At 38.6% G+C, this 25,510-nt stretch overlaps 1 protein-coding gene and 1 pseudogene across 1 annotated transcript in view; both read left to right on the forward strand.

Annotated features, from left to right (window-relative positions):
- Positions 1–25,510, forward strand: part of DNAH8 (dynein axonemal heavy chain 8) — a 335,302-nt gene that overhangs the window by 16,960 nt on the left and 292,832 nt on the right. Inside the window, 3 exon segments of the mRNA XM_033102419.1 lie at positions 1,547–1,654; positions 4,199–4,300; positions 20,356–20,502. Of these exon segments, the coding sequence (XP_032958310.1) occupies positions 1,547–1,654; positions 4,199–4,300; positions 20,356–20,502 (357 nt within the window).
- LOC117018213 (dnaJ homolog subfamily C member 2-like) lies at positions 5,083–7,307 on the forward strand (annotated as a pseudogene).

The raw sequence follows: 25,510 nt of genomic DNA on the forward strand, positions 1-25,510 counted from the left end.
TATAATATGAATTCTGATATACAAGGTTCACTATGAAGTAATGATGTTAATTCCCACAAACAACATACAATTGATACACTTATGTCATAGTTATATCTTATACCTAGGACATAGAAGAGTAGCACCTGAATCAGTAGTTGTTCTTCCTGGTTTTATTTATTCCATCACCATTTAAAAATCTTTTACATATTTTTTATTGTCCTAACAATTAAAAGGCATGCTCATTGAGGGCAAGAATGCCGTTGAACTTACCTATGCTTCCACCCTGATTTGCATCACAGTTGAAGCAAGGTACCGAAATCTCAGGCACATAAGTGTGGTTAGGTTACAGCTGTGGGACCAGGTACTGGACCTTGGACAAGGTACTTATGTTCCCTACCTTTCTATTTGCTTATGTGCAAAATGGAGATAATGGTAATATTTAGTTTTATAAATCATTGTGGATGTAACTTGACACCATCTTAGTTTCTTAGTTCTTTCCTTGGTTTTTTTTGGTCCCATTGGTGTGAATTCAGACTGCAGTGAATGAATGCCAGCTTGTGGTACAAATTCTCAGGGGAATTTATTTTCCCTCTCTCCCCAAGGAGTGGGATTGGGACATTTAAGTTTTGTTCCTGTCTTTTTCTCCGTGGCACCTTTATTTCATGCTTACCTTTACAGAGGGAGTGTAGCCCCATTGGTGGCTTTTTTTTAGGTGGGAGTGAGATGCCCCATTTTGGACTTTTTGTTTCCTTTTTCAGTGTCTTATAAAATAACGGTACAGTCTTGCAATCAGTGACGTCTTAGCTCTGATGAAATCAAACCTACCTTAAATGGTCCTGTAAGCATACATTAAGATAACATGTGAAGCTCTTTGCGTAGTGCTGGGTGCATTATGTATACATTCAGTATACATTAGCGATTGTTTTGTATCTGTTTGCACTTGATCTGCTTTGCTCTATGTCGTTCTACTTGTTTAACTGGTTTGTGTGCAGCTCTTCCTCTCTGCCACGACCTCCTCAGGAATCAATTCCTTGTGTCTGGGTTTTGCCCAATGTTCTAGAACCTAGTGGCACTTAGTAGGTTTGCTGAGAAGTGAATCGAATTGAATAAGTAGAAATGAGTTCTATTTTATGTTTAATCTCTGAGGGTTCTAATCTCTGTTTTTAACTAGCTTTCTGACCATAAATAAGTCACTTTACCCCTTAAGATACCAGTTTCTTCATCTTTAAAAAGAGCAGCTTGATCTACTAACCCTTAAAAATCACTTTCACCTCTAAAATTTTATTTTTAAATAAACTTGTAAGCAACAGTAGTACTGAATTTTCTTCACCCAGTTTCTCCTGTTAATATCTTGAATTATCTTGGCACCTTTGCCAAAACTGATGTCCTTTTTCTGTTCTCGGATCCAGTCGAGGTTACATCATTGTAACCTCGTAAATTTGACTTTAAGATTAAAATGTTATACTATTTTATGTAAGTTTGGAGTTTTGAATATTGGAGGATATTGGTCATTAAACCTGTGATAAACATATGATAGAATTCACTTAATGTATTTCAATTTTAGGTTTCCATGGCACATGGAATACAAAATTTGATTAATGCCATCAGAATGATTCACAGTGTGTCAAGGTATTATAACACCTCGGAGAGAATGACCTCATTGTTTATCAAGGTAAGTTTTTGAGGGAAGAAGTCACGCATTAACTCTGAAAAAGTTGACAGTGTTTTCCCTCTGAGCCAGAAAGAGAAATGGGAAGTTTGGGTGCCTCTCAGAGTTCTGAATTTTAATACTCCCAGTGGACAAGAAAAGAAGGGTCTTGACTGAGGTCCATTGTATATAATTGAAGGGCTACTTTTCTTCTTGTCAGAAGTAAGCCCTGAGGCTTTTGGTTTAAATGTAGCTGGTGTGTTTATAATTTATTCACCCCAAATAGTTTTGCTCAAGAGCTAAGAATTGTGCCTACTCTTAACAATTCTTCTATAGCTACTCCCACCAGCACTGTAGTTGATGCAAAATCTCTACGTGTTGTGCCATACGGTTAATTATTTTAAATTGAAAAATCATCCAAGAAACATATAAATTGAATTTCTTTGTAAATGATGCAAACCGAACATAAGTATATAAAGTAACAGTCGCATTTCAACTTTTTTCTAAAAAAAAAAATCAAAGGATAGATTTAATCATTATCTGTGTCCTAAACAAGGCAAGGACCTTAGGATTCTTCCCTGTCACTTGTCTCCCTCCTTCCTATTTATGTCCCACATTGAGATTTCTAGTTCCATATTATTGTTAATATTTTTTCAATATTATGAATCAACAAGTATTCATACTAAAATCTAAGTAGTGCTAGTTTCTTTGATCACCTGTTTTGTGATTTTCACATCTTCCTCCGTCTTGGATTCATTACTTCTTTTGTTGAAAAAACCTTCTCAAGTGGTTCTTTCAGAGAGGCTCGGTGTGTGGTGAACCTCTTGAATCCCCGCATGTCTGAAAATAGCTTCATTTTGTCCTGTCACTCAAATATTAGTTTGACTAGGATTCTAAGTTCAATGTAATTTTCTCCTGGAATTTTGAAGCTATTGTTGTCTACCATCCAGTATTGCTGATGAGAAATTTGATGCTTATCTGATTATTTTTCCTTTGTAGGAAACCTGTTTTATTCTCTTAGGAAGCTTTTTGGATATTTTTTTTCATGCTTGAAATTTCAAAATGATGAGGTTCTTTTCACATTTATCTTGTTCTATACTTGCTAGGTTGTTTCAACCTAAAGACTTTCGTCTCTCTTCATTCCTGGAAATTACTTACTTTGCCTTGAATTATTCCTTATCTACCTGTTCAGTTTGTTCTCACCCCTTGAACCTAACTTCCATTTCTCTTAATTATTTTTTTTTGGTCTATCTTTGTCCTTTGACCATTTTTTTTTCTTTTATTTATTTTAAAGTGTGTTTTTCCAGGACCCATCAGCTCCAAGTCAAATTGTTTTTTCAGTCTAGTTGTGGAGGGTGCAGCTCACAGTGGCCCATGTGGAGATCAAACCGGCAACCTTGTTGTTAAGAGCACTGCGCTCTAACTAACTGAGCTAACCGGCCACCCCTATCCTTTGACTTTTAAGCTCACTCATTTGTTCTTCATTTATGTCCCAATTGCAGGTCAGTCCATCAATAGATTTAAAACATTTTGACAATAAAAATGTCAATTTCCAAGTTCTCTGTTTTTCATGGTGTAAAATCCTCTCATATCTTTATGAGGAATTAATTTAGTTAATAAAAGATATTTTAAAAGATTTTACATATATCTTTTCTGTATTTCCGAATCTTTGTTGAGTTCACTGCCTCTCTTACTATGTTTGTTTTCTTCAGTTGCTTAGTGATTCTTGGTTGTCTGGCCATCTTTGTATTGGAGACTCCTAATTTGCCACCCTGTTCTGTTTCTTGTAGTCTGTCTCTTGTGGGGGAGAGGTGTGACTTACATTAGGCTGGGAGTGTGAATAGCATTTTATCTGATATGTTCTCCGGGTGTGCAGTAGCTACCATGGGCACAACCACACCTCTTCAGTTCACACTGATATTTGTTCTTTCAGCATACGTCACTTTTGCCTGCTGTACAAGTTGCTCCAAATTCAATGTGCAGGGTTATAACTAAGGGACCCCTCACATTGTCTCCTATATTGAAAATCTCCCATAACTGTTCCGTCTTTACAATAACCTTCTCTAGAATTGGGTTCTGGTTTTCTCTAGTCTTTCTTTTTCTTCCTGGAGATTTGAATCCAACTCATATGCTTTCCATATTTTAGGAATTCTCCAAAATTTCTGTGTGTCAGCCTGCCTGCCCGTTTGATCTAACCTCTGAACACTTTAAATAGCTATCTTGATTTTTTTCATTACTAGGGGTGGGATTGTAAGAGGTGATTAACTTTATATTTAGTTTTCATGTTGAAGGATGGTGAAGCATTACACTTTGACTGGATCAAGATCTAATTAGAGGAGAAATAGACGAGTGGAAAATATAGTTGACTTTGAAATTTGTGGTCCCAGTTATGTTGACTTAAATACTGTAGGTAAATGTGACTGGATTTTTTTGTTTGTTGCGACTGGAATATGTATTTCTTTCTGTTTAATGTACTGCGATTAATTCATTTTATAAGTTTACCATTTATCATTTTTATGCTTGTGATTTTAAAAAATTATAATTATTTTGGATTTACATTTATTTTAGGTAACAAATCAAATGGTGACAGCATGTAAAGCCTATATTACTGATGGAGGAATTAACCATGTATGGGATCAGGAAACACCACTTGTACTAAAGAAAATTCAGGTTTGTATAAGTATTTTTATTTTCATAAAGTAAAGCTTTTATCATCTGGCCCAATTTTGTTTACATTGTTCATTCACAAAGCATGTTAATTTTGATAAAACACTGTACAGAGTAGCATGAGAATATAAAAAGGACTTCATTAAAATTATCTACTTCCCTTTATATTTAGTGCTCCTTTTAGGGTGTAATTGAATCCTCGTCTTCTCCCTGGCTGCCTTTATCAGACACCTCTTGTGTGCTTTTTTGTATACTCTGGCCCCCACCTTTCATTCCAGCCCCTGTTAATTTCATTTCCATGCCTTTTTGCCTTGCGTAGGACTGCCCTACATCCTGAAATAGACATGGTGACAGTTGGCATCTGATTTTGATTTCTTTTGAAAGATAATGTTTCTAATATTTCCCAGTTTAGTCTGATGTTTTCATAGGTTTTTAATACATTGATGATTAGATTAAGGCAATTTTATTCATAGTTTTAGTACTAGGTGATATTTTTTAAAGTTATGAATGAGTTTTGAAAAAAATTTTTCTGCACATATATTTTGAGATGTTTATAAGATTTTTCTTCTCAATCTGTTAATGTGATGGATGACATTTTTAGGTTTTCTAAAATGAAACAATCCTAATGCCCACAGGATAAACTCAGCTTTGTCATGGTATAGTGTCTCTTTTTATTTTATTTTATTTATTTTTTTCCCCTTTCACCCTCACCCCCATCTCTGAGTCAATCTGTTGTTTCTCAGTGTAATTGCGGAGGACGCAGCTCCCTGGCCCATGTTGATATTATGATCATTACGCTCTACCCAGCTGAGCTCACGCTGGTCGCCAGCTGCTCAGGCCGCACATGGCAGCTTACACTGGCCGCTCACAGCAGCCCAGCTCCAGGTCGAGTGGTTGTTCTCAATCTAGCTGTAGAAGGCACAGCTAAATGGCCCATGTGGGAATCGAACCAGCGACCTTGGTATTAGGAGCACAGCGCTCCAACCAACTGAGCCACCAGCTGCCCCGTACTATCTCATTTTAAACACTCAAATTCAGTTTGTTACAATTTTGTTAAGGATTTTTCGCAACTATATTGATGAGGGAGATAACTTGTAATTTTCTTTTCTCAGATTGTCCTTGTCAGTGTTTTGGCACTAATGTATCAGAATGAGTAGGGGTGGAGGAAGAGAAGGAAGTATTCCCCCCTATTCTATTCTAAGTTTGTAGAAAATTAAGTGACATGTTTTTTAGAAGTCTGAAAGAAATTAACCACAGCAGGAAGGCTCCATCTGGAAGTGGTCATTGGCTGTCTTCGTGTGTTGGTGGAGCCAAGGCATGAGGCTGGGACTGGGAGGTAGAGCCAAAAAGGATGCCCCCTTCCCTCCACTCAGGACGTGAGCTACTGCTCTCACAGGGCTGGCCCTGAGGACTGCCATCTCCACGCGCTGACCTCTGGCACTCTGGAGGATAGAGTTGTCAGAGGAAACAGAAGATGAAGAATTGCAGTTAGGATAGTTTCTATTGCTAAAACACCTGCTTCCAAACAATGGAAGAACCAGGACCATTATGCAGTGCTTGGAGTTGGCCATGTAAGATACAAAGTTACACAGTCAGGTCAGTGCAGCTCCTAAAGCAAGGGTTTTAAAACATCACCAAAAGCAGCTGGTGAATCAATGAAAGAAGGAGATAGTTACTACCCCACTTGCATAACTAAAGCATACAGGATATCTGATGCAGTGTAAAAGGAGAATTTAACAGTGCAGATCTTACTTTTGATAACTCAGTTCCTTCTAAAAGTGAGGCAAATAACAAATTCTTTGAAGTGTTTTCTCCCAGGGATTGAAAGGAATTCCAGATAGCCTCCCCCAAAAGTTCCTAAACTTGGTTATAAGAATTTACCGCTTGAAGATGTAGAGACATTTTATTTCTTCTGGTATAATTTTTATTCTTGGAGAGACTTAATTTAAGTGAAGAAAAAAGCAGAATGTTATGATGGGAAGAGAGACATTGAAAAACAGAACAGAGCAACAAGGGCACAAAGGAAAAAAGAAGACATGAACTGAACTTAGTTGATAATGCGCATAGCTGTGAGGTAAAGATAAACATGTTCAAAGAAAAAGCCAAAAAAGAAGCAGAGAGTAAAGCACAAACAGAAGGAAAAATGGAAGGAGCAAGAAGCTAAAGAAAAACAAAGATGAGCTGAATTAGAAGCTGCTTGGATAGCTAAGGAGAAAGAAGAGGAGGAAGTTAGATAAGCATTATTGGCAAAGAAGGAAAAAAGATACTCAGAAAAAAGCCTTTAAAAGGGAAAGGCAATATCAAATCATTGTGTTGTATACCTGAAACTAATGTAATGTTATATGTCAAATATATCTCAGTAAAAAAAGTGAAAGGCAGCAAAAACTTCAACATTCATGGAAGACCTGAATCACTTTTCTGATAATGAGATGGCACAGTTTAAAATGATGATGAAGTGAAAAAGCTTTGTGATAAGCTCGAACTAGCCAGTTTACAGTACTTAAATGAAACACATTATTATCTACAAAAGAAGTAGGGGTGGCTGCTCTGGTAAAACAGAAGAAATAAATGAGCAAATTAGAAAAAAAGAGGAAGCAACGCTTGTATGTCACAAGCATCTAAGAATGCAGAAGAATCAACTGTCAAAGGTGCAAATGGCAGTGAAAATTGGTCAGAAGCAGATTGATCTGCAATTACTAATTAAAGCTGTGAACTTCTTCCTTGTTGGAACAAATTCAAGATGGGAAGTTATCACCAATTACGTGAATACACATTCTTCTTCTGGAATCAGTAGAACTCCCAGAGATGTTATTGGCGAAGCAAAGAGTCTCCAAAACTTGAGCTTCATCAAAAAGATGACATGGGATAATGCCTCAAGCCGACAATACAAAACAATTTGAAAGTCCATGCACAGGTTTAACCTCTTGGACAACAGAACACAGAAGCTTTTGGAACGCATTTTGAAAACATATCCAATAAATAACCTGAAAGATTAAGAAAAAAAATAGCAGAAGCCTTTCATTCATCCATTGTGTATGTATACCACAACTTCACATACACAGTGGAATACTATTCGGCAGTAGGAAAAGATGAAATAGGATCATTTGTGACAACATGGATGGATCTTGAGATTGTAATGCTAAGCTAAATAAGTAAGTCAGACAGAAAAAGTAGACAACCATATGATTTCACTGATATGTGGTATATAAACCAAAAACAACAAAAGAACAAGACAAGCAAATGAGAAACAAAATCTCATAGACACAGACAATAGTTTAGTGGTTACCAGAGGGTAAGGGGAGTGGGGTGGTAGATGAGGGTAAATGGGATCAAATAAATGGTGATGGAAGGAGAACTGACTCTGGGTGGTGAACACACAATGTGATATATAGATGATGTAATACAGAATTGTACACCTGAAATCTATGTAACTTTACTAACAATTGTCACCCCAATAAACTTTAATTTAAAAAAAATAGCAGAAGGATAACGGAGGACAAAAAAAGCACTATCTGAGATGACAAGAAGCAACTTTTTTTTTTTTTTTTTTGGTTTCAGGTGTACAAAACAATCCAATAGTTAGACATTTCACTCCTCACAAAGTGATAACCTCTCTCCCACAATCTATTGCCCCTCTGACATCGTATATATCTATTACAATTGCATTGACGCTATTCCCTATGCTATATTCCACATCCCGTGACTATATATATTAAATTATAGTTGACATACAATATTATTCAGCTTCAGCTTCAGGTGTACAGTGCAGTGGTCAAGCATCTACACCGTCCATGAAGTGGTCTCCCTAATAAGACAAATGCTCATCTGACACCCTACAAAATCTTTACAACATTAATGATTATATTCCCCAAACTGTCTTTCATATCCCTGTGGCAATATTGTAGTTACCAATTTGTGCTGTCTAATCCCTTCCCCTTCTTCCTCATCCCCACCACCCTCCCTTCTAGCAACCATTAGTTTTTCCTCTATATCTCTGAGACTACTTCTGTTTACTTTGCTCATTTATTCAGTTCTTTAGAGTCCACATATAAGTGAGATCATATGGTATTTGTCTTTCTCCGACTGACTTATTTCACTTAGCATAATGTTCTCTAGGTCCATCCATATCATTGCAAATGGTAAGATTTCATTATTTTTTATAGGCAAGTAATACTCCATTGTATAAATGTACTACAGTTTCTTAATCCACTCGTCTATTGATGAACATTTCAGTTGTTTCCAAGTCTTGGCTATTGTAAATAGCGCTGCAATAAACATAAGCGTATATTTTTTTGAATTAGCGTCTTGGATTTCTCTGGATAGACACCAAAGAGTGGAATTACTGGGTCATAAGGTAGTTCCATTTCCAGTTTTTTGAGATACCTCCATACCGACTTCCAAAGTGGCTGCACCAATCTGCAATCCCACCAACAGTGCACCAGAGTTCCTTTTTCTCCACAACCTCGCCAGCACTTGTTGTTTGTTGATTTATTGATGATAGCCATTCTGATGGGAGTGAGGTGGTATCTCATTGTGGTTTTTATTTACATTTCTCGAATGATTAGTGAGGTTGAACCTTTTTTCACATTCTGTTGGCCATCTGTATGTCCTCTTTAGAGAAATGTCTCCTCATGTCCTCTGCCCATTTTTTAATTGGGTTTCTTGTTTTTTCAGTGTTGAGTTGAATAAGTGTAAGGGAAGTAAAAGAAAAAATAAACATATGGGATTACATCAAACTTAAAATTTTTTTCACAGCGAAGGAAACCATCAATAAAACAAAAAGGCAGCCTACTGAATGGGAGAAGATATTTGTCAGTGATACATCTGATAAGGAGTTAATATCCAAAATTTATAAAACACTCAGACAATAAGGAATGTGTTCAGATGGTAAAAGCAAAGAAAGATGCTTAAGACAAAGTGCTTAATGCAGGCAGTCACAAAATGACTTAATGACAATCTTTGTTTTGTGTGCGTTTAAAAAATAAGACTGATGAATAAAATACCTAGGAATAAATTTAACAAAGGAATTGAAAGATCTGTACTATGAAAACTACAAAACATAGTTGAAAGAAATTGAAGAAGATAGAAAGAAATGGAAAGATATTTCTTGTTCATGGATTAAAAGAATTAACATTGTTAAGATGTCCATAGTACCTAAAGCAATATATAGATTCAGTGCAATCCCTATCAAAATCCCAACGGCATTTTTCACAAAAATAGAACAAGAAAATCCAAAAATGTATGGACCCACAAAGACCCTGAATATCCAAAGCAATCTTGAGAAAAGAAAGAATAAACCTAGAGGTAGCACATGCCCTGATTTCAAACTATACTACAAAAGTACAATAATCAAAACAGTTTGGTACTAGCATAAAAACAGTCTCTCAGACCAATGGAACAGAATTGAGAACCCAGAAAGAAAACCCACATATATATGGACAACTAATTTACAACAGAGGAACCAAGAACATACAATAGTGAAAGGAGAGTCTCTTCAATAAATGGTCTTGGGAAAACTGGACAGCCCATGCAAAAGAACAAAACTAGACCACTATCTTACACCATACACAAAAATTAACTCAAAATGTAAGACCTGAAACCATAAAAAATATAAACGAAAACAGAAGTGCTAAAGTCCTTGACATTGGTCTTAGTGATGTTTTTGTGGATTTGACTCCAATGACAAGGGAAACGAAAACAAAAATAAAACATTGGGACTACATTAAACTAAAAAGCTTCTGAACAGCAAAGGAAACCATCAAGAAAACAAAAAGGCAACCTATCGAATGGGAAAAGATATTTATTACAAATTGTACATCTGCTGAAGGGTTTATATCCAAAATACATAAAGAAGTCATACGACTCAACAACAAAAAATGCAAAAAACCTGATTTAAAAATGGGCAGAGGATCTGAACAGATATTTTTCCAAAAAAGATGTACAGATGGTCAACAGGTGCGTGAAAAGATGTTCAACATCAGTAATTATTAGGAAAATGCAAATCAAAACCACAATGATACACTATTCTTGGCTGGTGATTTCTCTCTTTCAATATATTTTTAAAGATTTTTATTAAAATATAGCTAACATACAATATTATATTAGTTTCAGGTGTACACGATTCAACATTTATATACCTGAAGAAATTTTCACCATTAAGTCCAGCAACCATCTAATAACACTGGATCACGCTATCACAATATTATTGACTATATTCCCTATGCTGTATGTTACATCCCATGACTTGTTTTATACCTGGAAATTTGAACCTCTTATTTCCCTTCACCTTCACCCCCTTTTTAATTTTTCAATTATAATTGACATTCAGTATTATTGTGTATTAATTTCAGGTGTATAACACTGTGCTCAGACGACCATACAACTTAAGAAGCTACCCCTGAATAGTCTAGTACCCACCTGACACACACACAGACACTACCGTACTACTGACCATATTCCCCAAGCTTTACTCTACATCCCCATGACCACTCTGCAGCCATCAATTTGTACTTCTTAATTAATACCTTCAGCTTCTTCACCCTGTCCCCCTACCCCCTTCCCATCTGTCACCCCAATAAATCTAGTACCCATCTGACACCACACACAGTCACTGCAATACCATTGACCATATTCCCTACTCTATACCACACATCCCCTCGACTACTTTGCAACAACCAACCTGTACTTCCCCATCCCTTCCCCTCCTCCACCCATTCCCAACCCCCCTCCCATCTGGCAACCATCAAAATGTTTTCTGTATCTATGAGTTTGTTTCTATTTTCTTTATTTTGTTCTTTAGATTCCATATATAAATGAAATCACATTGCATCTGTCTTTCTCTGTCTGACGTACTCCCCTCAGCACAATTCCCTCCATGTCCATCCATGCTGCCACAGATGGCGAAAACCCATTCCCTTCCATGGCCCAGTAATATCCACTGTATATATGTACCACCACCTCTTTATCCATTCTTCCATCGACAGACACCCAGGCTGCCTCCACATCTTGGTCATTGTAAACAGTGCTGCAATGAACATATGGATACATGTCTCCCTGAAGCAACACCTTAGGTCCCCTCAGATAATTACTCAGAAGTGGGATTACTGGGTCCCTTTCTGTCATCTGCTACAGCCCTTGTTCCAAAGTCTACTCTGTCCAGTACAAGTATTGCTACCACAGCTCTCCTTCACTTCCAGTCCACCTGGGTTCCTCGATCTAAACTGAGTCTCTTGAAGGCAGCACATACAAGGGTCCTGTTTTCCCATCCATCCAGCCACCCCATCCCTTGATTGGAGCAGCCAATCCATCAACATTTAAAGTAATTGTTTGATATGCAGTCACTGCCATTTTATTCATATTTTTGATTTTTTTTTTTTTTTTTTGGTCTTAAGTCCCTGTAGCATTCCTTGTAATACTGGTTTGGTGATTAGGACCTCCTTTAGCTTTATCCTGTCTGGGAAACTCTTTATCTATCTTCGATTCTAAATGATAGCTTTGCTGGGTTCAGTAATCTTGGTTGTAGGTCCTGCTTTTCATAACTTTGAATATTTCCTACCAATCTCTTCTGGCCTGCAAAGTTTCTGTTGAAAAATCTACTGACAGTCGAGCTCCCTTGTAGATAACTAATTGCTTTTCTCTTGCTGCTTTTAAGATTCTCTCTTTGTCTTCTTTAACCTTTGGCATTTTCATTATGATGTGTTTTGGTATGGGCCTCTTTGGGTTCATCTTGTTTGGGACTCTATGCACTTTCTGGGTTTGTATATCTATTTACTTTGGCAAGTTAGGGAAGTTTTCTGTCATTATTTCTTCAAATAGGTTTTCAATTCCTTTCTCTCTTCTTCTAGTACCCCTATGATGCAAATATTAGTACACATGATGTTGTCCCTGAGGCCCCTTAAACTATGCTCACTTTTTTGTATTCTTTTTTCTTTTTGCTGTTCTGATTGGGTGTTTTCTGCTACCTTATTTTCTAAATTGCTGATTTGATCCTCCACTTCATCTAATCTAGTATTGATTCTCTCTAATGTATTCTTCATTTCTGACTGGTTGTTTTTTTATGTTTCCTATCTCTGTTGAAGTTCTCCCTGAGATCATTGACCATCCTTAATAACCAGTGTATTGAACTCTGCGTCTGGTAGATTGCTTGTTTCCATTTTGTTTAATCTTTTTCTTCAGTTTTGTTCTGTACTTTATTTGGGAAGTATTTCTTTGTTTCCCCATTTTGCCTGCCTCCCTGTGTTTGTTTCTGTATAGGGCTGCTGTGCCTCCCAGTCTTAGTAGTGTGGCCTTATGAAGTACGTGTCCTGTAGGGTCCAGTGGCCCAGTCCCCTGGTCACCAGAGTCAGGTGCTCCAAGTGTGTCCCATGTGTGGGTTGTTTGTGCCCTCCTGTTGTAGTTGAGACTTGATTATTGTTTGCATATCAATTGGAGGGATTGTCCCTCAGGGTGATTGGTTGTGAGGGCTGGCTATGACTAGAGTTGGAGGACCTGTTGTGCAGGGGCTGACCGTACAGAGCAGGGTTTACTTTGGTGGGGCTCTGGTGCCTGCCTAGCCTGCCCTTTGGGTGTGTCATCCTTGGAGGCAGCTGCATGATACTCCAGCCCAATCTGAAGCTGGCCACTGGGCCTCCCAGCCCGGGAGCTTCCTGGGAGGGGACCTGCTGCAGGCCAAGTTCAGCTGCAGTCTGTGCCCTGCCTTTGTGGCATGAACCACAAAGCAATCCAAAGATGGCTGCAGCCTGCACTGTGCCTTGAGTGGCCAACCTGTGAAACAAGGCCAGCTGTCTCTAGTGCTGGGCTTGGGGCTGCTCAGCCAGAGATCAGATGCTGACTTCATGCTGAAGTCAGATGCTGCTTGTTTGGGTTTTGTGAACCTTTGAAAGATTTTAGGAAAGTCTACAGCATGAGCCAAGGCAGGCCGCTTATGTGGAAAAGCCACTGGAAGTGACTTGGGTGTGCTAGAAAGTTGGGTGGGGTGTGGAAATCACTTGGGCAGGTCAGGCAAAAGGTGATAGCCAGTTTGATGAAGACTCAGATACGGCATCTGCATGCTGGGAGGGGGAGGGCTCAACAGAGAAATAATGGCTTCCACCAGCTCCTCCGTTGGGGAGAAAACTGCCCCATCAGCCCTCACGCTGAAACTAGACAATTCAGTTCCTCCCTGTATGTCGCTGGTGCCTTTCTAGGTGCTGCCCCAGCACTGGATCTCAGAGCAAGTGAGTCTGTCAGCGAGTAAGTTCGTGCATGGTCCCTTTAAGAGGAGTGCCTGGGATTGCAGCCACCCCTCATCTCACCCAGCCACCCCCTCGTCTCACAATATCTGCTGGTTTTCACAGCCAGAAGTTATGGGGATTTTTCTCCCAGGATTGAAACTCTGGGCTGCAGAGGGGCTGGGACCCATTATTCCTCAAGGGAGGACCTCCACAGCCCAGATATATGTCTCAATTTTTAATGGTCACATTTGTGTGTGGGGCCAGCCCGTTCCACATCTCTGCCCCTCCTACCAGTCTGAAGGTGGCTTCTTTTGTATATCAGTAGTTGTAGGGTTCGGTTCATCTAGACTTCAGGTGATTCTCAGTGATGGTTGTTCTGTGGTTTGGTTGTAATTGATGTGTGCACAATGTTTACCTACTCCACCATTTGGACCGAAGATCCTTTTCAGTATTTTGAATATTTGATATCACTCTCACCTTGCTTGTAGGGTTTCTGCTGAAAAATCTGATGATAATCTAATGAGGTTTTCTTTATAAGTTACTATTTTTTTCCTTGGATGCCTTGAGAATTCTTTCTTTGTAATTAACTTATAAGAGGTTTAATGTAATGTACGTTGGAGAAGGTCATTTTGTGTTGTATAAATAATAGGTGTTCTGTTATCTTCTTGGATTTGAGGGTCCAGCTCTTTCCATGGTTTGGGAAATTCTCTTCAATTATTTGTTTAAATAGGCTCTCTGTTCTCTTCTCCCTATCTTCTCCTTCTGGTGTACCCATTATTTTTATATTGCTCTTTCTAATGGTGTCAGTTATTCTTGGAGAGGTCTTTTATTTTTTCACTTTCAATTCCTTCTCTTCTTCCATCTGAGTCATTTCTGGATTTCTGTCTTCATTGTCAGTAATTCTTTCCTCCATCTGGTTGGCTCTATTTCCTACACTTGCCAGTTCATTCTTTATCTCTTTTGTGGAGTTTTTCAGCACCGGAAGTTCTGTTTGGTTCTTTTTTTATGGTGTCAATCTCTTTGGTGAAGTATTCCATTTGTTCATTGATTTTATTTCTGAGCTCATTGAATTGCCTTTCTGAGTTTTCTTGTATCTCATTGATTTTTTTCAGAACTGCAATCTTGAATTGTCTGTCATTTAAATCACAGTCTTCCATGTCTTTAAGTTTATTTTTTGCAGATTTAATTTTTTTTCTGAACTTGGTTATTCATGCTATTTGATGTATTATTTCTCTGCCTGGGCATTTAAAGGAATGAAATATGTACAGAGGATGCCAAAAAAATGTATACACATTCTAAGGAAAGAAAGCTATTGAAATTACGCTGATGGTAACCACTTTGAGCAGCTCTTGTAATTGCAGAAGTCAAACGTGATTTGTATTCATCTTTTGTTATTGGTATATATTGAGTATTAACAATTTTAATACAGTTTTTACCTCTCTTAAAATGTGTATACAATTTTTTGGCACCCTCTGTATTTTTTAAGTATTGTCTCTTTTAACTGTTCAGCAAGTTGCTAAGTACAGGTATTTCTTTTGTTTTCCAGTAGGTGGTGCTATAGCACAGGTTTTTGTTTTCTCTTACCTGCACGTCCAGGATTTCTGTGGGTTGGTGTTGACTTGGCTGTGTAAAGTGTCCTGTATTCCCTGAGGAGGTGGGCGTCCTCTTTATGTCCCAGTTGCTTAGGTCTCAGGGCACCATGCTCATGGTAGGATGTGGCAGGCTATGGGTCTCCTGGCCTGTGTGTTCTGGTGCTACTTTCCTGCAGCCAGAAGCTGCCAGCCTACTGGTTCTTTCTGGGGTGTTTCAGCTGCCCCTGTCAGGCTCTGCCATAATCGGTGGGGGTGGGGTGGACTGGGGAAAGCAGGTTCATGGATCTGTGGCTGTGTTCTTTCTAGTGGGTTTAACAACAATGAATACAGACCACTTAGGCTGGAATACTGCTTTTGCCCTTTCATAATATGCTGAGTGAGGGTTGTAATGCTAGCCATGCCACAGGAGCAGGGGGGGAGGGGTAGAATTCCCGCAGTAGTGATGGCAGCATGTCAACCGCTGCCACCCTTTGCACCTGCTTCTCTACCCCTGACCTTGGGCTCAGCCTCAGTGTGTACCTGCCACTCAGGCTGGATTGCTGCCTCTGCCCCTCTGGTCTTCCCAGTGGGGGTTGCACCCTGACCCTTCACTACTGTTGCATGGGCTGGGCCTGCGGCAAGCAATGGACTTCGTCTGCCAGTTCTGTCTCTTCCCTTCCTTCCATCTGCCTCCTCTGCGTGCTCCCATATGCCCACCTTCAGCTGTCTGAATGTACAGATCTCTCAGACATGTTTGTGTGTTGTTGAATTATAGCTGTTTAACTTGTAACTTCAAGGGAAGAGACCTGGAGGTCTTCTCATGCCACCATTATGCTGATGTCAGTTCTAAAACCACAATGAGATATCATCTCATGCCTGTTAAAATGGCTATTATCAAAAGACAAGAGATAACAAGTGTTGGAGAGGATGTGGAGGAAAGGGAGCCCTCATATACTGTTGGTGGAATTGGTGCAGCTGCTATGGAAAACAGTATAATGGGTCTTCAAAAAATTGAGAATTGAACTACAATGTGATCCAGCTATTCCACTTTTGGGCATCTCTCTGAACAACATGAAAAGACTAATTCGAAAAGATATATGTACCCCAATGTTCACAGCAGCAGCATTTACAATAACCAACATATGGAAACAACCTAAATGTTCATCAGTGGATGAATGGCTAAAGAAGATATGGGGGAGACTAGGCGAAATGGGTAAAGGGGGTCAAAGTTATGGCGATGGATGGAAATCTTTGGAAATATTATATGTATGGTATATGTATACATGACAATGCTCAGATCTTTGGTGGTGAGCATTGTCATGTATACATATACCATACATATAATATTACACACCTGAAACATACACTGTTATAAACCAATGTTACCTCAAAAATAACAAAAAACTAAAAATACTGTACAAAAAAAGTCTGATAGAACGAATCTGTTAAATTGCATGGGCTTGATGTTTTCTTTGGGGGAAGATTTTTCAATTATCGTTTCTTTTTAAATAATTAAAAACTTTAAATTGTGGTAAAATATACATAACATAAAATATACCATTTTAACTTTTTAAGTGTATGGTTCAATGGTGGTAAGTACATTCACAATACTTATTGTGCAACCATCACTGCTATCCATTTCCAGAACTTTTTCATCATCCCAAACTGAAACTGTACCCATTAAACAATAACTCCCCAATCTCTTTCCCCCCCTATGCCCTGGTAACACCTGTATTCTACTTTCTGTCTCTATGAATTTGCCTACTGTACATACCTCATTTAAGTGGAATCATACACTATTTGTCTTTTTGTGCCTGATTTATTTCACCTCGCATAATGTTTTCAGGGTTCATCCGTATTGTAGCATGTGTCAGAATTTCATTCCTTTTTATGCCTGAGTAATTAACGTCCACAATTTTTTTATCCATTCATTTTATTAATGGGCATTTGGGTTGTTACCACATTTTAGCTATTGTGAATAATGCTGCTATGAACATTGGTGTGCAATTACCTGTGTAAGTTCCTGCTTCTTTTGATATATACCTAGAAGTGGAATTGCTGGATCATGTGGTAATTTTTACTAAATTTTTTGAGGATCCACCAAACTGTTTTCCACAGTGGCCGCACCATTTTACATTCCCGCTAGCAATTCAGGAGAATTCCAATTTCTCCACATCTTTGCCAATGATTGTTTTTTTCCATTTTTTAAAATAGTAGTCATCCTAATGGGTATAAAGTGGTATATCATTGTGGTTTTGATTTACATTTTCCTAAAGGCTAGTGATGGTTGAGCATCTTTTCATATGTTTATTGGGCATTAGTATATCTTCTTCAGAGAAATGTGCGTTCAAATCCTTTACCTTTTTTTGAACTGGGTTGTTTGTTTTGTTGTTGAATTGTAGTTCTTTATATATCCTGGATATTAATCTCCTGTCATATTATTTTGCAATTACATTATTGATTCATTAAAAAGTGAACTATTTCACTATACTTTGGACTTATTACTCATCTAATTTTGATAAATTTATATTTTTGAGGAAATTCTCTGGTTTGTCTAAATTTTGTAATTTATTGGCATAATTTTGATAATATTCTCTTATTGATCTTTATCTTATTTTTTTAGTATGTCCTTTTATTCAATAAAAATGTATTTTATTTTCTTTATCTTTGTTTTCTTAATGGTTTTTGTTCACCCTATCTCCAGACTCAAACCAACCCATTGTCTCCCCAGCTGTGTCTTGCTTCTGTTGTTGTGTTACTGTTACTTGCTGAATTCTGTGTTACCCTGTATATCCGTATTTTGCTGTCTATAATGTGCACTTTTTTGCCTAAATTTGTGAGGGAAAAATAAGGATGCATGTTATATATGGGTAGGACTAATTCTGTATCTATATAAATGTTTATAATTCTTTTATTTATGTTTATGAGTTAAAAGTGTAACTTTAGAAATCAATAACTATATCTGTGTGCAAAATAATATCCTGTAATACGATAATCAGTTTTGTTGAACTTAGGATGAACTTGCAACCAGGAAGAGTTATTGGCCACCTATGATGCGTAAATGTCATAAATTTGTTACTGGTACATAAAATTTCTTGTACCTTGTATCTCTTCTTGTGTTTTGTAATTATTACATAAAATTTCTTGTACCATTGTATGTTAAAAAATAAATGCTAAAATTCCTTCATAATACAAAAAACAAGTACCTAAATATAAACAAATAAACATTTGAATTAAAAAATTAAAGTGAAAGATATTTTCCCTGAAAGATTGGGCCCAAAACGTGGGTATGCATTATACACGGCAAAATGTGGTGTTTTTCTCCAGGGTTAATTTTTGAGGTAGGAGTCAGAAATCACTCTCCCCAAGTTAATCAGTTGGCAGGAACCAGAACTCTTCACATAGAATTTAGCAATTTATTCTCATAATTTAAAAAATATCCTTTAGGTCACTAGACATTTACTTATTGAACTAGAAATGGAAGCTTGGTTTTTTTGATTTGTAGTTTAATGTGGTTTTTATTAGATCTGATTTTTTTCAGGAAACTTATATACAGTGTTTAGGAATTAATTTTCAGGTGAATTGGAGGAAATGAGAATTGTTATTTAAAACATTATTGTCTTGGGGCGGCCGGCCGGGTGGCTCAGGTGGTTAGAGCGTGAGCTCTGAACAACAGGGTTGCCAGTTCGATTCCCACAAAGGCCAGTGAGCTGCGCCCTCCACAACTAGATCGAAGACAACAAGCCGCCACTGAGCACCCAGAGGGACATCTGGATGGCTCAGTTGGTTAGAGCGCAAGCTCTTAACAACAAGGTTGCTGGTTCAATTTCCGCATGGGATAGTGGGCTGCGCCCCCTGCAACTAACGATTGAAAACGGCGACTGGACTTTTAGCCGAGCTGCACCCTCCACAACTAGATTGAAGGAGATCGACTGATGGGTCCAGATTGAAGGACAATGACTGATGGGTCCTAGAAAAACCACACTGTTGCCCAATATTCCCCAATAAAAATTAAAAAAAAAAGACGTTATTGTCCAACATGAAGAAATTGGTTAGTGAAGAGGAAGGTACCATCCAGTTAGACAGTATATTTTGTGAGAGTAGGGATCTTATCTATAATCCTAGCAGCTCAAGGAGTTCCTGACACATGGTAGATATTGATAAACTTTTGTTGAATAAGTGAAAAATGATCAGGGACCCTGACGACGGAACAGTAATGTTTTGTGTATTGAGATAAAGGATGGATGTGTCATAGTTAGAAATAGGTATGAGGTCAATTATTCACAAATTTGAATGTTTATAGGAATCACTGGGGAACTTGTTAAAAATATGGAGTCCTGAGTTTCACTCAGAAATTCTGATTTATTGGCTGTAATAGGCAGAAATAATTGTCCACATGCTAATTGCCAGAACCACGAATATGTTTTGTTAAATGACGGGGGAATTAAGGTTGCAGATGAAATAAGGTGCCAATCACTTGACTTTGAGATGAGGAGAGTATATTGTATTATCTAAGGAGGCCCAGTTATTTAGCATAATGTTTTCAAGATTCATCTGTATAGTAATCACAAGGATTCTTATATGGGGAAGAGTCAGAACCAGAGAGATGACATTATGATAAAGATTCAACTGTCCATTGGCGACTTGGAAAAAGTTTAACATTTTTTGAAATGATTTTTAAAAAAATGTTAGCTTGACATGACAGTGAATTCCCGTTGGACTTTAGTAAACATGTCCTCTTTTTCATTTCTAATAGATTCACTAGCTTGGTGGAGCCAGCCAATGGTATTGCTGTAGTCAAATATTAAAATTTCAGCAATGCACTCTTCAAAGACTTTATGATCTCCTTGTGGAGAAATGATGTTTGAATGATAAATTAGTATTGCAGAGTATTAATGTTTTATATACATGCACATAAAAAATTCTTATTAAAAGACAGATGCCAAATAAGATAATTGATAATAGATAGATAGAATCAATAGATAATTTCTGGCCTCCTGGGAGTTTAATTAGCTATGAATATGTAAAATAGTGTATGCCATACTTTGATAAGGATGAGCATTAAGGGAAGATAGAATGAAGAAAATGAAAATATGATGTAAATAAAAAAATATTTTCATAGGCCTTTCAATATTTAGGCAGAGAACTTGACTTTTTGATGTTGACAGCAGTGGTCCCTGTTGAGAGGCTGATGTGAGGGTAGAATTTTTGAATTTTGGACTCCTGAACAAATGTCTCACCACTCTTTCTCCCCCCATTTTTAATTTTTTCACAGGACTGTATTTTTCTATTCAAGGAATATCAGACATCTTTTCACAAAACAAGAAAACAGATTTTAGAATCCTCAGGGGAAAAATCTTTCGAGGTTTCAGAAATGTACATATTTGGAAAATTTGAAGCTTTCTGCAAAAGACTGGAGAAGGTAAGCATTGTGCATTTGTAGTACCCACACCCAACCACACCTTTCTGGTTATTTAGTGCTTTACATACCATGTTTCCCTGAAAATAAGACCTAGCCAGACAATCAGCCTCTAATGTGTCTTTTGGAGCAAAAATTAATATAAGACGTGGTATTATATTATATTATGTTATATTACATTACATCATATCATATCATACATCATCATCATATGTAATATCATATCATATCATATATCATGTAAGACCTGATCTTATATTATAGTAAAATAAGACCGGGTCTTATATTAATTTTTGCTCCAAAAGATGCATTAAAGCTGATTGTCTGGCTCGATCTTATTTTTGGGGAAACACGGTAGTATTGTTAAGAACTGTGTTCCAGATCTCTTGTGTCACTATTGATATGACTCATTTGATATTATTCACTGTACTTTATTATAACTTATTTCTTTATTCCTGATTCTGCGAGTCACAAACGCTATTATACACTTTTACCTTTCTCAAGACCTCAATACTACCTCTACCTATAGAGTTTGAATTTAAAAGCCTCTGCTTTTAATCACTGCATTATGCTGAGAACAAATGTTAGATTAAATACCTACAATACCTGGCAGAACCCAGTCGTCATGTCATATCTGGATGTATAGGCACCTTCTCTTTCTAGACCAGTATATAGGGTGTATACACAAACATTGTGTGGATGATGTCTTTGCTGGGCAGCCATAGGTTAGAAAATAAATGCACCTTTGATTCATTTATTAAGAGTAGCTGGGGAAGAGTGATATTTTTTTCAGGGCATATAGGGCAGCCCATACCACAGGCTTCTTGGAGTCAGCCTTTGCCAACTCTATAAAGATATCATTTAGGTACCACCCTCCCCACTCCTCCACCATCTTGCCTACTCCTTAGGTCCTGGTAGTATTTAGGATCCCGTTCATCATTTGTTGGAAGTTGCATAGGTTGAAGGACACATTTATTAGATGTGTCCGGAAACCTATTCTTCATTTGTAACCCCTGACACAGCCAGGTTAGGAAAATATGCGTGATAAAGAGAGCCAGATTACTGAGTGTGGTCTTTCATACATACTTCTGTCGGGCTGTTTTTTGTTTGTTTCTTTAGCAGTTTTGTTGAGCTATAATTCACATACCATAGAAGTCACTCATTTAAAGTCAACATTTTCTAATATATTCACAGGGTTATGCAACCATTACTACAATCTAAGTTTAAAATATTTTTATTTTCACTAAAAGAAACCCAGTTACTCGCAGTCATACCTCATTTCCCCCCTCTACCCAGCTCTAAGCAATCAGTAATCTGTTTCTATAGATGTACCGTACCTATTTGGGACATTTCATATAAATGGAATTCTATGATATGTGTTCTTTTGTGACTGATGTCTTTCACTTAGTATAATGTTCAAGGTTCATCTATGTTGTTGCATTCCTTTTTATTGCTAAATAATCTGTATTTGGGTATGCCATATTTTATTTATCCATTCATTAGTTGATAGACATTTGGGTTGTTTCCACTTTTTGGCTATTATGAATAATGCTGCTGTGAACATTTCAGTGCACATTTTTGTACGGACATACATTATCATTCCTCTGGAGTATATGCATAGGAGTGGAATTGCTGGGCCATGTGGCAAGTCCATGTTTAACTTTTTGAGGAATTGCCCAACTGGTTTTCAAAGTAACCACAGCATTTCACATTCTCATAAGCAATTTATGAGGGCTCCAATTTCTCTGCATCCTTGTCAATACTTGTTATTATCTGTCTTTTTGAATTTAGCCATCCTAATGACGTGAAGTAATATCTCATTATGGTTTTGATAATGACTAATGACTTATGACTAATGATGTTAAATTCTTTTCAAGTGTTTATTTTCCATTTGTAGTTCTTCTTTGGAGAAATTTCTATTCAAGTCTTTTCCACATTTTACATTTAGTTATTTGTATTTTTATTGTTATATATATATTCTGGGTGTAAGTCCCTTATTATATATGATTTGCAAATATATTGTCCCATTCTGTGAATTATATTTTTACTTTCTTAATGGTATCCTTTAAAGTGTGATAACTTTTAATTTTGATCAAGTCTAATTTATCAAATTTTTCTTTTGTTGCTTATACTTTTGGTGCCATATCTAGGAAACTATTGTATGGGGCTGTTTTATGAACAATAGGGATTTCTTGGGGAGCACATATAAAATCAGAAGAATTATGGCATAGGTCAAATTAATAAATAGGCCTTATTGGTCAGGACATTGTCCACAAAGACACTTAATGTTTTTGAATCCACAAAAACCTGGAGGTGGGTCCCAGTTACCCTTATTTAATCCAAGAGCCAGAATCCCAGCCAACTTGGGTACACTTTTATGCTTGATAAAGTTTCAGGGCTGGAACTTAATGGTTAGCCCGTTAGCAAGAAAGATCTTTGGTGGCAGCTCTAATGCGGGGCATCATGGGCATCCACTTGTAACATAGCAGCCCAAGCATTCCTGATGCTAGGAGTGGGCGGTATGGCCACACGCATTAGCTACTCCCCCTGCCCCACCTCTGGAGAAGCCCTGCCTTTACTTTAGTCTTAAGAACCTCATGCAGAGGAGAAGGTTCAAGGTGGCAGAATAGGTCAATGCTGTGCCTGCCACCTCCCAGGATCACATTAAAATTACAATTATAGAACAGTCAACCTCAAGAATCATCTGAAGACTAGCTGAATGGAACCCTTATAACTAAGGATATAAAAAAGAGGCCACATTGAAACTGGTTTGTGGGGTAGAGACACAAAATGGGCTGACCTCATATCTAGACATAGTAGTTGAGCACCGGGAGGGACACCTCAGCAGGGGAGGTCCCACCTGAAGAGTGAGGGGTCCCAGACCCATACCGGGCCCCCCACCCCTGTGCTGGGGTCCTGTGCTGGGAAGAGGAGTGTCCAAAACATCTGGCAGTGAAAATCAACAAGGATTCCATTGTCCATCTCAGTGAGATGGAAAGCAGCTGGAAACCCAGATGTTCTCTTCAAGGGCCTGTGCTCAGACTCACTCACTTGCAAGCACTGACCCTCGGCTCTGGCAGAGAGGCAGCAACTTGAGAGGCTCCAGAGACATACAGGGAAAGACTGAGCTGTATGGCTAATGGTGAGGGCTAGAGAGACAGCTGCCATTATCCCTGTGTGGGACCTGCCTACATGAGGGCACCATGTGTCCTGTGTTGAACCCTCCCTCAAAAGACCAAATCTGGGACCTCACTGGTCTGGTAAAATCCTTGGTGATTCCTTGGGACCCTGCCATGCCTAGCTAGTGAGGGGGCACTCTCAGCTCCTGGGTAGCCAGCCTCACCCCCAAACTGTGGAAGTATTTTACAGCAGCAGATGGCCTGTGGCAGCCTGGAGAACTTTTGGTGGTGGTCAGTTAGCCCTAGCTTCTGCTGCAGCCTTTGTTGGGCAGCTCTTAGGGTTCTGCAGGCCAAGGTGAGTGATGGCTGGCCACAGTATTCTCAGGGCATTTTGTGGGGTGGCGACAGGCTCAGTGCTGGTACAGAACATAAATCTGTATTAACTTTGTGAAAACCACTGGCCACACCCAGTTACTCCCTGGGACCCCACCCCACTTAACTCACGTGATATCACCAGGGTCAACACCAGGTCAGCCAAACTGGCCCATGCACCTAATGAGGCTCTTTCAGCAGCTGAGCCTTATGGTCAGCCCACAGGTAGCAACAGGCCTAGTGGGGGCCCTGGGCCTTTTGCTAAGCTGACCGAGGCCCAATTCTGGTGGCAGCCGGCCTTGGTTCACAGCAAGGACACCGGCATACACCTCCAGGTCCATTGCAGGCAGCAACCAACTGCATACAGCTTTGGTAGCAGGTAGCCCCAGGCTGGTCAGAAGCAAGGCTGAAATTGACCTGCATGGGAGCCCCTCCCAAGCGGCACCAGAAACAACACACCCGTAGGGCAGCCTTAGACCACACCAGAGCACTACCGAATTGGCCCCACAAGTGGCACACCCAAAAGGTGGTCCCAACAGGCATAAGAACCTGCTGGGACAAATCCCCTTCTCAAGGGTCAGCCCCTACACAGCAGCTTATATGCTGTGGGCATAGCCAGTCCTCACAGCCAGTCAGCCTAAGAGTCAGTACCACCCAGTGAAGTCCCAAAAGCAGTCAAGGCTCAATAACAACAGGAGAAGACACATAACACACACAAGAGACACTTCCTGGAGCATCCAGTCCAGGTGACCAGGTAGATTGTGCCATTGGACACCTACTCCTTAAGGCCACCTGGCAAAGACTGAGAGACATAGGAGATGTACCTCATACATAGAAGCAAACACTGTGTGGCAGCCAGAATGAGGAAAAAAAGAGACATGTCCCAAATAAAAGAACAGGAGAAAACTCCAGAAAAAGAAATAAAATGGAGGTAACCAACCTATCAGACACAGAGTTTAAAACACCGTTATAAGCATGCTTAAGGAACTTAGAACTTCAACAAAGAGATAATAAGCATAAAGAAGGACAGAGGAAACCGTAAAAAAGAACCAGTCAGAAATAAAGAATGCAATAACTGAAATGAAGGATACACTAGAAGGAAACAACAGCAGATTAGATGAAGCAGAGGATCGAATCTGCGATTTAGAAAATGAAGTAGCAGAAAACACCTAATAGGAACAAAAAAAGAAAAAAGAATGAAAAAACATGAAGATAGTTTAAGGGACCTCTGGGACAACATCAAGCATAACGACATTTGCATCATAAGGAAAGAGACGAAAGGGAGCAAGGGATGGAGAACATATTGAAAGAAATAATAACTGGAAAACTTCCTTAACCTGGTAAAGGAAAATAACATATTAGGCTAGGAAGTGCAGAGAGTACCAAACAAGATGAATGCAAAGAGGCTCACACCAAGACACATTATGATTAAAATGGCAAAGGTTAAAGACAAAGAGAGAATCTAAAAGCAAGAGAGAAAGACAATTAGTTACCTACAAGGGAGCTCCCATAAGACTATC

This window comes from Rhinolophus ferrumequinum, chromosome 3 (genome assembly GCF_004115265.2).
Source record: "Rhinolophus ferrumequinum isolate MPI-CBG mRhiFer1 chromosome 3, mRhiFer1_v1.p, whole genome shotgun sequence".
Taxonomy (NCBI): domain Eukaryota; kingdom Metazoa; phylum Chordata; class Mammalia; order Chiroptera; family Rhinolophidae; genus Rhinolophus; species Rhinolophus ferrumequinum.